Source organism: Hippopotamus amphibius, chromosome 2 (assembly GCF_030028045.1).
Source record: "Hippopotamus amphibius kiboko isolate mHipAmp2 chromosome 2, mHipAmp2.hap2, whole genome shotgun sequence".
Taxonomy (NCBI): Eukaryota; Metazoa; Chordata; class Mammalia; order Artiodactyla; family Hippopotamidae; genus Hippopotamus; species Hippopotamus amphibius.
Genome location: NC_080187.1, coordinates 212502256 through 212516375, shown reverse-complemented (window position 1 = coordinate 212516375; position 14120 = coordinate 212502256). Strand labels below are relative to the sequence as shown.

The 14120-nt window shown below is 36.4% G+C and overlaps 1 protein-coding gene across 11 annotated transcripts in view; it reads left to right on the top strand.

Moving 5' to 3' along the window:
• MYO9A (myosin IXA) overlaps nucleotides 1-14120 on the top strand; it is a 262701-nt gene that overhangs the window by 211143 nt on the left and 37438 nt on the right. For all 11 annotated transcript variants that reach the window (XM_057723187.1, XM_057723183.1, XM_057723186.1 and 8 more), the window contains 2 exons: nucleotides 11018-11129; nucleotides 13084-13145. In XM_057723187.1, coding sequence (XP_057579170.1) covers nucleotides 11018-11129; nucleotides 13084-13145 — 174 coding nt within the window. The remainder of the gene's footprint in view (nucleotides 1-11017; nucleotides 11130-13083; nucleotides 13146-14120) is intronic.

Sequence of the window (14120 nt, the reverse complement as noted above, 5' to 3'; positions counted from 1 at the left end):
GAAGGGATGTGGGGATATATGTATAAATACAGCTGATTCACTTTGTTGTACAGCAAAAACTGGCATAACAGTGTAAAGCAATTATATTCCAATAAAGAGCTTTAAAACCAAAAATAAGAACTCAGAGTTCTTACCGTGCCTACAAGACTTGACATGATCTTGATCTTGACCTATCTAAGCTTCATCGCCTCCCACTCTCCCCCTTTCCCTCTGCTTCAGCTGCCTTTGCTGCCACCACCTTCTCCTCCTTCTCCCCGAGTTGTTTCCCCTCCTCCTCCTATCTTCCTTTCTCCTGAAAGTGTTAAAGCTTTAGGATCTATAAAACCTGAATTCATCCTTATCCTAGAATATTTATTGTTAATCTTATTAATAAGTCAGGATTATGAATCATCCCCTATCACTTGTAAACCAGATTCTGAGGTTTTTTAGATCATTGCTTGTCACTTTTCCACTGTGTGTGTTAGAAGCGTAATCTGACTCTATTTTAGCATGATCTTAACTGTTAAAAAGTTTCTTCCTTTTTATGGAAGGAAAAGGAATCCTGAAAGTAGGATATCTAAGCCCTTAGTCTGGCTTACTTTTGTACACCAGTGGAGAAACCTTAAACAACTTAATCCTTGAGTCTCAATGTCCACATGTATATAATAGGAGTATACATTATATAAGGTAGGAGTAAAATAGGAGTAATGCCACCCACCACTGAGGAGTTCTGAGGTTGTGTATGAAGGTAAGGGTAGGGAAGGTGGAGGAATAACAGGAAGGTACCTGTTATTAACAGGTAGTGTTTAGGCCTTTTATACATTTTAAGCCTTGTAAGAATAGTCTTTTTCATGTCTCTGTGGGAAAGAACAATATCTCAAGATAAAAATGAGTAAAACATATGATATTTAAAAAAAAAGGAAAATTCATTAATTCAACAGCTATTATATTTCAGGGCCTGTGATAAGTACAGGTCATAGAAAGAAATGTTAAGAAATATACAAATAAATGTTTATACTTAATAGTATTTGTCTATGAGCAAAACTTAAATTAGTTACCTAGTTTGGAAAGATAAATATATAGATTTTTTTCAATACTGCAAATAGGGTGGTTATTTGTATAACCTTCTTGGAGAAGGTACTTTAATAATGGTATATTAAAAGCCTTAAAATATTAAAAACAAAACCAGAAAAACTTTGACCCAGCAATCCCGCATCTTAGAATTTATCCAGTGGACATATCAACTTGTTCACACTAACGTGTACAGGCTCTTTATTGAAGAGGAATTTGTAATAAATAAACAGAAGACAACCTAAATCAGTAAGGGAATGGTTAAATAAATTAGATACATCTATATAATATAATACTGCTTGGCACTAAAGTAAAAGAAACCATTCTCCAAGATGTCTTATTAATTAAAAAGAGCAAAGAGTCAAACACTATGTAGAAAGCTACTATTTGTATATTTTTAAAAAACCAAAATACATTTATATCTGTACTCATACACACACACATAAGATATCTGAAAGCATACACAGGAAACTGGTATCAGTGATTATTTCTGTAAGAGGAACTAAACAGTTGGAATTCAGAGATAAGAGAAAGGTTTTCATTGTATTTTATTTTGTACCTTTTGATCCATTTAGAATAAAGTAATTTTTTAATGAAACTAACTTAATATTAGAGTTCCAGTAGAGGAAAAGAATGTGCATGTGTGTGATTTACAGTTTCATTAAATAAAAGGATATCTGTGTGATAAAATGTCAATATCTAGGAATATTTGAGACATCACAGACAAGGCCATATTACAAAACTGTGGGCTGGATGAACTGTGAGTTAAATGTTTTTCATTTAGTTAATTGGTTATTTGATTACGTTATCAAGACAAAAATGACTACTAATACTCCCCTATATGTATATATGTATGTGTATATGTGTATATATATGTATTTATTTTTTTGAGATATAATTGACATATAACATTATACTAGTTTCAAGTGTACAACATGATGATTCAGTACTTGTATATATTGTGACGTGATCACCACAATAAGTCTAGTTAACATCCATCACCTTGTATAGGTATGGAATTTTTTTTCTTGTGATGAGAACTTTTAAGATTTACTCTGTTAGCAACTTTCAAGTATGCAGGTACTGTATTATTAACTATACTCACCGTGTTGTACATTACTTTTCCATGACTTATTTATTTTATAACTGGAAGTTTATACAAACTTTCCTGCCATGTATTTTAATACAGGCATTGTTGCTAATCAGAATCAGTGCTGTTGTTGGTCTAGTTCTGTTTTATCAACATAAGCTTTTAAATTTTTTAACTAGTTTTTATTTTCAATTGGAAAAGCCAAACATGATAATTTAAAATTATATTCATTATAAAGTCAGCCTCTTTCCCAGCCATTCTTCCTAGAAATAACCAGCTTTTTGGTGGTGGTCCAGAATTACCCTGTGCCCTTACAAGCATTTAAATGTATGTATACATTACCCCTCCTCTTCCAGGATAGCCTAAGTGGAATTGTTTTGTTACTTTGTTTATAGTTGATTTATTTATTTAGGACAGAATTATTTATTTAGTCTTTTTACGTTCCTGAAGTTTTTATCTTTCTTAGACAAATAATTATGTAACTATTACAGATAATTTTCCTTTCCTTTTTCCATGCCTTTTCTTCATACATTTATTATTTCATTTTTTGCCCTATAAAAATCTTTAATCATCTGTAATTGATTTCAGTCTCAAGAGTAAGCTAGGTGAACTTCCTAGGTGGTGCAGTGGTTAGGAATCCACCTGCCAATGCAGGGGACATGGGTTCGATCCCTGCTCCAGGAAGATTCCACATGCCATTGAACAACAAAGTGCATGTGCCATAACTATTGAGCCCATGTGCCACAACTACTGAAGCCCACACGCCTAGAGGGTGTTCCGCAATAAGAGAAGCCACGGCAGCGAGGAGCCCATGCACCACAATGAAGAGTAGCCCCCACTCGCCACAACTAGACAAAGCCTGTGTACAGCAACGAAGACCCAACACAGCCAATAAATAAATAAATATGTTTCTTTAAAAAAAAAAAAAGGAGTAAGCTAGGGATCAAGGTCTGATTTATTTATTTATTTTTAATAAATTTATTTATTTATTTATTCACTGGCTGTGTTGGGTCTTCGTTGCTATGCACAAGCTTTCTCTAGTTGCGGTGAGCAGGGGCTACTCCTCATTGTGCCGCGCAGGCTTTTCATTGTGGTGGCTTTTCTTGTTGCGGAGCATGGGCTCTAGGCACGTGGGCTTCAGTAGCTATGGCACATGGCCTCAATAGTTGTGGCTCGTGGGCTCTAGAAAACAGGCTCAGTAGTTGTGGCTCACAGGCTCAGTTGCTGCATGGCATGTGGGATCATCCTGGACCAGGTATTGAACACATGTCCTCTGCATTGGCAGGCAGATTCTTAACCACTGTGCCACCAGGGAAGCCCCAAGGTCTCATTTATTTTTATGATCCAAAATGTGATCTATCCTGGAGAATGTTCCATGTGCACTTGAGAAGAACGTGTAATCTGCTGTTTTGGGATGTAATGTCCTATAGATATCTATTAAATCCAGCTGATTTATTGTGTCATTTAAAGCTTGTGTTTCCTTATTAATTTTCTGTGTGGATGATCTGTCCATTGGTGTAAGTGGGGTGTTAAAGTCCCCCACTATGACTGTGTTACTGTCGATTTCCTCTTTCATAGTTGTTAGCATTTGCCTTATGTATTGAGGTGCTCCTATACTGGGTGCATATATATTTATAATTGTTATCACTTCTTCTTGGATTGATCCCTCGATCTTTATGTAATGTCCTTTCTTGTCTCTTGTAACATTTTTATTTTAAAGTCTATTTTATCTGATATGAGTAACGCTACTCCAGCTTTCTTTTGATTTCCATTTGCATGGAATATCTTTTTCCATCCCCTCACTTTCAGTCTGTATGTGTCCCTAGGTCTGAAGGGGGTCTCTTGTAGACAGCATATATAAGGGTCTTGTTTTTGTATCCATTCAGCCAGTCTGTGTCTTTTGGTTGGTGCATTTAGTCCATTTACATTCAAGGTAATTATCGATATGTATGTTCCTATTACCATTTTCTTAATTGTTTTGTTTTTGTTTCTGTAGGTCCTTTTCTTCTCTTATGTTTCCCGCTTAGAGAAGTTCCTTTAGCATTTGTTGTAGGGCTGGTTTGGTGGTGCTGAATTCTCTTAGCTGTTGCTTGTCTGGAAAGCTTTTGATTTCTCCCTCGAATCTGAATGAGATCCTTGCTGGGTAGAGTATTCTAGGTTGTAGGTTCTTCTCTGTCATCACTTTAAATAAATTGTGCCACTCCCTCTGGCTTGCAGAGTTTCTGCTGAGAAATCAGCTGTTAACCTGATGGGAGTTCCCTTGTATGTTATTTGTCATTTTTCCCTTGTTGCTTTTAATAACTTTTCTCTGTCTTTAATTTTTGTCAATTTGACTACTCTGTGTCTTGGTGTGTTTCTCCTTGGGTTTATCCTGCCTGGGACTCTCTGTGCTTCCTGGACTTGGGTAGCTACTTCCTTTCCCACGTTAGGGAAGTTTTCAACTATAATCTCTTCCAGTATTTTCTCAGGTCCTTTCTCTCTCTCTTCTCCTTCTGGGACCTCTATAATGCGAATGTTGGTGCGTTTAACGTTGTCCCAGAGGTCTCTTAGGCTGTCTTCACTTCTTTTCATTCTTATTTCTCTGTTCTTTTCTGCATCAGTGATTATCACCGTTCTGTCTTCCAGGTCACTTATTCGCCCTTCTGCCTCAGTTAATCTGCTATTGGTTCCTTCCAGTGTATTTTTCATTTCAGTTATTGTGTTGCATATCTCTGTTTGTTTGTTCTTTAATTCTTCTAGGTCTTTGGTAAACTTTTCTTGCAACTTTTCGATCTTTGCATCCAGTCTTTTTTCAAAGTCCTGGATCATTTTCACCATCATTATTCTGAATTCTTTTTCCAGAGAGTGCCTATCTCCTCTTCATTTAGTTGTTTTTCTGGTGTTTTATCTTGTCCCTTTATCTGGTACAAAGTCTTTTGCCTTTTCATTTTCTCTGTCTTTCTGTGGCTGTGATTTTCAGTTCCACAAGTTGAAATACTGCTGATACTGCTTGATTCTGCTGTCTGCCCTCTTGTGGAAGGAGCTGTCTCGGAGGCTCGTGGGTGCTTCCTGATGGGAGGGACTGATGGTGGGTTGGGCTGGGTGGGTGGAGCTCAGTAAAACTTTAATCTGCTTGTCTGCCAATGGGTGGGTCTGTGTTCCCACCCTGGTGGTCATTTGGCCTGAGACGACCCAGCACTGGAGCTTACAGGCTCTTTGGTGGAGCTAATGGTGGACTCTGGAAGGGCTCACGCCAATGAGCACTTCTCAGGACCCCTGCTGCCAATGCCCCTGTCTCCTCGGTGAGCCATAGCTGCCCCCCACCTCTGCAGGTAACCCTCCAACACCAGCAGGTAGGTCTGGTTCAGTCTCCTGTGGGGTCACTGCTCCTTCCCCCTGGGTCCTGGTGAGCACACTGTTTTGTGTGCCCTCCAAGAGTGGAGTCTCTGTTTCCTCCAGTCCTGTGGAGGTCCTGCAATCAAATCCTGCTGGCTTTCAAAGTCTGATTCTCTGGGGATTCCTCCTGCTGCTGGACCCCCAGGTTAGGAAGCCTGACGTGGGGCTCAGAACCCTCAGGACTTCTGCGGTATAACTGTTCTCCAGCTTGTGAGTCACCCACCCAGCATTTATGGGATTTGATTTTAATGCGATTGCGCCCCTTCTACCATCTCACTGCGGCTTCTCCTTTGTCTCTGGATGTGGGGTGGTCCTCATTTATTTTTAAAAGCATGTCAGTTGTCTGAACACTGTTGAATGATACATTTTTTTTCACTGATTTGAAATACCATTTTTATGTATATTCAATTCCAAATGTAATTTCGAATTACCTGTTTTTATTCACTGATCTGTTTAGACATGTATCAAAACTCTTGAATTGCTTTTTATTTTATCAAATACTTGTACATGCATACTCATCTATACACATGACTCTAAAAAGTCTTAAAGGCTATTCTTGCATATTTTCCAGCTTAAATAAGTAGAAGTGCTTACTTTTCCGTCAACATACCATTTTTGTGTGTGTGCCTTTGCTCAATTCTGTGTATTCAACTCAGACATTCCCTCTTCTCTCCTCCGTGACACCTTTTCTTCTACAGAAGCATTTAGTTACTCCTTGCTTTCTGCTTCCATAGTACTTTGAAACTTTTACCATCTGCTGTCCTCAATATATTCTTTCAAAGTTACTGCTTCAGGTCACAATCTCTTGACTGCATCTCAGCTAGCAGGGATGGGGAAAGGGTGGAAGAGCCGTAACTTCCAGGCATGACCTGCAAGTGACACACATCACTTATGTTCACATTTCATTGTCCAGAGCCACTCATGTGGTGGTTTATAGATGCAAAAGGAGCTGGAATATGTAAACTTTAGATAGATAGTCATGTGCCCATGTAGAGCTTGGCAACACTATATTAAAAGAATTTCTTTTTAATGGATGCTGGTAGCATTCTTTTCTATAACAAGTGCTTATTCTAATTCCTGACATGTAGTAGGCATCTCTATAAATATTTAATTGAATGAGTGACTGCATGAGTGATTTGAAAGGGCTGCACAGTCTCTCTTGTACGCCTGTCCATTTTTATTTCTCACTATCCTCCACCAGCTGTTTCCAGCCATCATAATCTTCTCGCTGTCCTGCACCAGTGCTTTTTGTTTCATTCTGTTTCTCTCCCTTTCCCCTCTTCTCCCCTCCCTAGGTCCTTCCCCTCCTCTTTTCCCTCTCCCCTTTCTTCTCCCCTCCCCTCCCCTCTCTTCTTTTTCATTTTGACATAATCACAGAGTTACAGAAAAGTTGCAGGAGAAGTAAAGAATCCCTCACCCAGATTTATTTAGATCTCACAATTGTCCCAATATGCAAACGATCTTTGTTGCATTCAATAGTCATGTCCTTTAATTTCCTTTAATCTAGAATAGTTCCTTTGATTTCTTGGGTTTCATGACATTGACATTATTGAAGAACATAAGCCCGTTATTTTGTAGAATATTCCTCAGTTTGAGTTTGTCTTATATTTCTTCATGATTAGATTCATTTCTGGCATGGATTACCACAGAAGAGATACTGTGATTTTTCAGTGTTTGATGTCAGTAGGTATATGATATCTGTGTGTCCCATTACATTTGATGTCAACAAGGGTGTTTCAGAAAACCCAGAAAAGTTACCATTATTTTCCTTTGTAATTAATGAGTATCTTTTGGGAAGATACTTGAGACTATAGATATCTTCTTATTCCTTAAATGCTTACTCACAGTTTTAGTATTCCTTGGTGATTCTTAACTCAGTTATTACTGTGATGGTTCTCAAATAATAGTTTTTAAAATTTTATCATTCAGTCTGCATTTATTAGTTGAATTTTTGCTATAAAGACAAGTATTCCCTTCTGATTTATAGCTCAAAGGAGCTCCCACTGGCCAAATTCGTGACAACTTGAGCATCAAAATAAATGACAGTAAAAAATTATAATCCATTGAATAAAAATCTTTGAGTCCACACTCATATATTTCTTTTTCTAATAATTATAAATTTATATCATTCAAACTTTTAAAAAAATGTATGTACTGAGAAGTCTAACTGCCCTTTTCCCCATTTTGTTCTCTAGAGGTATATTTTTGTTAGTTTCTTTCTTATCTTCCCAATGTTTCTTTATCCAGAATAATAAATAAGACATATGCTTATTTTCTTTCCTTTTTAACATAAACTTCAGCATTTTATATTGTAACACCGTAAGACTCTTTTGTTCCTTGCTCTTATCATTGAACAGTATTCAGGATATCCCTCTATGTCTCTGGTAGACGGAATCCTAAAGAAGTCCCCCTTAAGGTTCTTGTCCCCTGGTTATTCATTCAGACACTAATCTAGGTCCTGTTGTAAAGGGACTTGGAAAGTTTAATTAAGGGAATATGAAGATGTGATAGCTGCATATTATGGTTGTCTACAAAAAATCACTTGTACAATTGACTTGTAAGCTTATCTTGCCTTTTTGAAAATTGTGCCTAAATTCAAGGAACGTAATATTCACCATTTTAACCATTTTAAAGTGTACATTTTAGTGGGTTACAGTATATTCACTATGTTGGGCAGCTATCACCATTATATAATTCCAGAACATTTTCATCACCCTCCCCCCCCCCGAGGAAACTTGGCATTAAGCGGTCCCTCCCCATACCCTCTTCCCCCACCCCTAGACAACTGGTAGTCTACTTTCTGTCTTAGATTTGCCTATTAGAGACATTACATATTGGTTAAAAAAAAAAAAAGAAAAAAAGATACAATATTGGCCTTTAGTGTCTATCTTCTTTCACTTACGATAATATTTTCAGCATCCATCCATGTTTTAGCGTGTATGGTACTTCATTCCTTTTTATGACCAAATAATATTACATTGTATAGATATACTATATTTTATTTATCCATTCATTAGTTTATGTACTTTTGAGTTTTTCCTTTTTGGCAATTAAGAGTAATGCTGTTAGGAACATTTGTGTACAACTTTCTATGTCAATGTGTGTTTCAAGCCACTTTTTTAAAAGAACATCACTTTTACTTTATTAACAAGCTGTACTTACTCAGACTTCAGTATTTGGCAGACATTTTCTGAAAATGAACAAAGTGACCCTGTCAAGGAAATCAAGGAAATCACCTGAAAATATTTGTTATCAGTGGTAAAGTTTGAGCTTTCAAGCAAAAATTAGAATTGTGGAAAGCTTGTATTGGCCACTGTGAGCATGACAGTTTTCCAGTAAAGAGTTTTCTCGTGAGACTTGTGGTAATATGAAGGAATGTGACTTTTTGATATTGTGTATGAAATGTGTCAACATTTGGAAGAGCTGCACAACTCAGTGAACCAGTATTTTTTAAATGACTGGTATGTAATACTATAAAATCACATATAGATAAAATAGTCCATTTAAAGTGCAGGATAGACCAAGGGGTATTTTAAAGCAGCTTTATTGAGGTAATGCCATGAAATTTATCCCTTCTAAGTGTACAATTTAATGGTTTTTAGTAAATTTACACAGTTATAACCATCACTTCAATCCAATGTTAGAACATCTACATTGGCCCCAAAGGATTTTTTGTGTCAGTTTGCAGTCATTGCCCTTTGCCATCCCCAGCCCTAGGCAACTACTGATCTACTTTCTAGTTCTATAGTTTTGCATTTTTTGGACATTTCATATAAATGGAACGTATAATGTGTGGTCTTTTGCATAGGGCTCCTTAGCATAATGTTTTTGAGGTTCATCCATGTTTTGTATATCAGAATTTTGGTCCTTTTTAGTGCTGAAATACTATTCCATTTTATGGATGTATCACATTATGTCATTTGTTGGGTATTTGGGTTGTTTTCACTCTTGGGCTTTTGTGAATAGTACTGCTATGAACATTCATGTACAGGTTTTTGTGTAGACATGTGTTTTTAGTTCTCTTGCGTATGTACCTGAGAGTGGAATTTCTGGATCATGTGGTAACTCTGTGTTTAACATTTTCAGAAACTGCCAAACAGTTCTTCAAGTAACTATACCATATTACAATCCCTCCTGGTGTATCTGAGGGTTCCAGTCTCTCCATATCCTCAGCAATAGTTATTTTTGTCTAATAGTTACAGCCATTCTGGTGGACATGAGGTGGTTTCCCATCATGGTTCTAATTGCATTTCTCTGATAACTAATGTTTTTTGAGCATCTTTTCATGTGCCTGTTGGCCATTTATATTTCTTTCAATATTTTGCCCATTTAAAAAATTGAGTTGTCTTCTTATTAATGTAGTTCTGCCTGTATTCTAGGTAGAAGTCCTTTATCAGATATATGATTTGGAAATATTTTCTCTGAGTCTGTGGCTTATCTTTTTATTTTCTTAATGGTACTTTGGAGTAAAAGCTGTAAATTTTAGTGAAGCCCAGAACAATGGATTATTTTTTTAGAACTTTTATTGAGATACAGTTGACATCCAATAAACTGCATATATTTAAAGTGTACAATTTGATATTTTTTATTAGTAATGTATATATGGCAATCCCAATCTCCCAGTTCATCCCACCCCAACCCCACCCCCTGCTTTCCCCACTCAGTGTCCATATGTTTAGAACAGGGGATTTTAATGTTACAGAATATGAAGAGTTGATGGGTGTGGTTTTAGATTCCATATTTCAATTAACCTTTAAGTTACCATTTGCCGAGTTTTAATATTGTGTCATTTTCTGAAAGGACAATTAAATTATTTTTCCATTTCCAATTTTATGTATGAAGCTGACTTTTCTTCCTATTTTTCAAACTGAACTGCATACTGCCACCAGATTGCATACAGAAGTGGATATGAGAATCCAGGTGTCTTTCATTAAGCCAAACATTAAAGAGATTTACAAAAATGTATAACAATACCCCTCTTGTCAGTACTTTTTTTTTGTTTTAAAGATACAGTTGTTTTTCATTAAAATGTTACTTATGTTAACATGGAATATGTTTAATGCTAATTTTAAGGGAATTGGATAGTTAAGTATTTTTTTAGTCTTAATTTGTAACTCATAACTCATATAAACAAGTTTCTTGAGATCATCAATAATTTTCAAAAGTGTGAGCAGTTCTTTAGGTTAAAAATAAAAATTCAAGAACTGCTGCCTTTAATTTAACATGCTGATTCAGAGTTGCATAAGACAGCTCTTATATGTTTATAGCATTGTTTTCTGATTTTCATGTAAGTTGGTCTTGTCTCTCTACTAGATTGTTAACTTTTTGAAAGCAGGGACCATGTATTTTACCTTTATTTTATTTCTCAGAATATCATACTTCACCTTCTGGAGTAAATGGCAATGAAGACAACAAGGAAGTGAAAGTTTTCCCATTGCCTGACATGTTAGGGCAGCACTTACTGTGTTGGCTTTAACATAAATAGGTATTTTTTTCCTTTAGGTAGAAGAGCACAATGGTCACATCTTTAAGGCCACCCAGTATAGCATCCCTACATACTGTGAGTACTGTTCTTCTTTGATATGGATAATGGACCGAGCCTCTGTTTGCAAATGTAAGTATGAGAGATCTTTGAGGAATTTTTTTAACCACTTGATATTTCTGTTTCCATGAGTTTTCTTACATCTTATTTAACATTAAGAATTCACATGCCCTAATTCTTTAACCTCATCTCTTATTATAGTCACTTTCATCTGCTCTTTGTAGGCAAATAAGATATTTTGGTGTTCTTTGGTCACTGTACTTGCATTTCACTCTGTCTGAAATACTCTTCTCCCAGATGTTAGTATGACTTACTACTTCAGTTAATTCATGTCTCCATTTGTATGTTAGATAGCTCTTTCCTTACTTGCCTGTCTAAAATGCCACCCTGTCTCCCAATTCTCTATCCCTTTACTCAGCTTTTCTAGTCTTTATAGTACTTATCACCACCCAAAATGATATTAAGTATTCATTTGTTTTCTTGTCTGTCCCACTAGAATGTATTCTCTATAAGGTCAGGAAACTTATCTGTCTCTTCTGTATTACCAGTGCCTAGAACAGTTCTGGCGCATTGTAAGTTTTAGTAAATATTTATTGGGTAGATGGACCTATAAATGGTTGGATGAATTAATGAACAAATTCTTAGATTATAACCAGAAACGTACTTTTTTCTACGATAATCCTTTCATGAGAACCTTTAAATCCTAAAATGTGAGTAGAGATTTTTTTGTAGGTCAACTTGGTTCTGGCTTACAGAAGAGCTTTAGCTTCCACTCTCTGTCATTCCATACATCTGTTCTGATACTTTTAATAAATCTGTGAGGCTTTGTTTCCTAGTGGCCGAGACTTGAATGAAAGAAATATTAGGGAGGGCTGGGTCCAGTAGAGCAGCAAGGATGAAAATCATGTTCACCACAGCGAAATCGGCACTGGGATGTGTTCACTTGTGCTGTGGTTCAGTACTGGTTTTCTTTTTTGTTTTATTATCAGTAGTCCAAAAAAATTGTAGTGAGAGTGAAATAGGGAGTAGTTTGCCATGTACTTGACTGTTTAAAGTTAGTCTGATTCCTGTGGGTTTGGTATAATTTTCTCTGTGATCTGAGACTGAAAATGTAAAGTATCTGCTTTTTTTTTTTTTTTTGACTTGGATGGGTTTGGTTTGATTTATTATTAGCATTAGCTAACTTTTTTTGCGATTATACTGGTGATTTCACTGGTGCAGTGATATGGCCTCCCCTCCTTGATCTTGGCTTTGAAAACCCCTGAAGTCATGCTTCAGAAGCTCAGAAAGGATATTCAGGTGCTGATATGTAGGAGCCAGAGCTGATGTACCAAAGTGACACAGGCCAAGTATCTTGTCAGTATCCTCCTCTCAGCATGCCCTTTGCACCTACTGCTGCCTAGCCACCCTGTTATCTCCTGCTCCAAGAATTTGTTTCTGCTCTGAACCTTTTCTTTTTCTCATCTTCCCAACCACTACTGATACTCTTTATGTTCTGGTTCCTCAGAGCTCTATTCTGGACCTTCTAGGATAGTAAATAAGGCCTTTCTTATATCTTAATATGTTACCAAATTTGTTTTTATTTTAGTAAAGGTCTTTGACAGTAATACTTTTCTTACCTATTGGAACGGTTCTTAATAGGTATTTCTTGCATTTTAGCGGATCATAGAGTAAATAATAAGAAGGGAACATGAGCACTAGTTTGTGAATCAAACCACAAAGATAAATATTCTGCTGGAATATGGTGGGGACAGGGAGGAGGGGCAGGCAATCTTGAAAGAATTAAAAGCTTTTTCATAGACAGTGGTTAGAAATTTTAGGCATGTTTTTCAACTTCATTTTTCTGAATTGAATGGGTTAAGACCATTTTTCATTCTAATACCATAGAAAGTGTAAGTATGTGATACTCTAGCAGTCTCAGATTTAAAGAAAAAAATTTATGTTCAAAATAAAGCAGTAAACTTGTTGACTTCTTGCACTGATGTACAGACTTCTGAAAACGCTACATTCTTACCCCGTTTTTCAGTATGCAAGTATGCTTGTCATAAGAAGTGCTGTCTGAAAACCACAGCCAAGTGCTCTAAAAAGGTAAGAAGTTATCATCTATGAATAATAAATAACAGGTCTGTTGGTTTTTTTGTGTCTTGTGGAAAGAAATCAAGGCCTCTTTGATGATTTTATAGAGCAGCGGTTTTCCAACTTTTGGGCCGTTTTTTCAAAACGTGAAAAATACGTTTTATATCATAACCCAGCAGACACATGTAGAGGGGTGTGTATTTAACTGAATTCATGTTCCTGGAACTATATTTACCTTTCCTGCATGGCAGCTACTAAACTGATTTCACAACGCACAACTTATTAGAACAACTCTTTTTAAGGTTTCCTACTTCTTTAAGCATTCATAAGTGTTCCTAGAAATTGTCTTGAAAGTGGTACACTACAATTAAAGATTTTAGCATGAACAGTAAAATTCACCAGCATAGTTGGTGTTTTTACGTATTTCTACCTGGATACACAGACAGATCTAAATGATACTGAACATGTACTCTGCTATCTTTATGTTTCAACAAAGCAGTCATTTTGGAAATATTTCAGGCTTTTATTGGTGTATAATCACATTTTCTTGTTTATTAGTCACATATAATTTTAACAATACTCTACAAATCTGAACTATAATAAAATGTGTGTGCATGTTTACAGCCCATGTGTATAGTTTGCATCTGTTCCAAATTAGTAGACAAATCGTTGCAAAGTACAAAGAGAAATTTGACTTAGGGCTTAAAATACAATGAAGGTGGGGCATCTGCTTCCAGCTAAGATGGAGTAGCTTGTGGCAGACTAATACTCATGCTGAGAACAACTGAAAAGGGTCTGTTGCCTAGCATTAGAAAGCTGCCCAGGAAAATTGGAACTTAGGGGCCTAGATTTTACAGAGAAGAGAATTAAAGATTGGTGAATCTATATCTGTGAGATGTTTTTCTCCTACTGGGAGTTTGCCAATTTTTCTTGTAGGGCAAGAAACCAAGATTCTGGGCAGAGGACCACACTTAAGAGTCAGAAAAG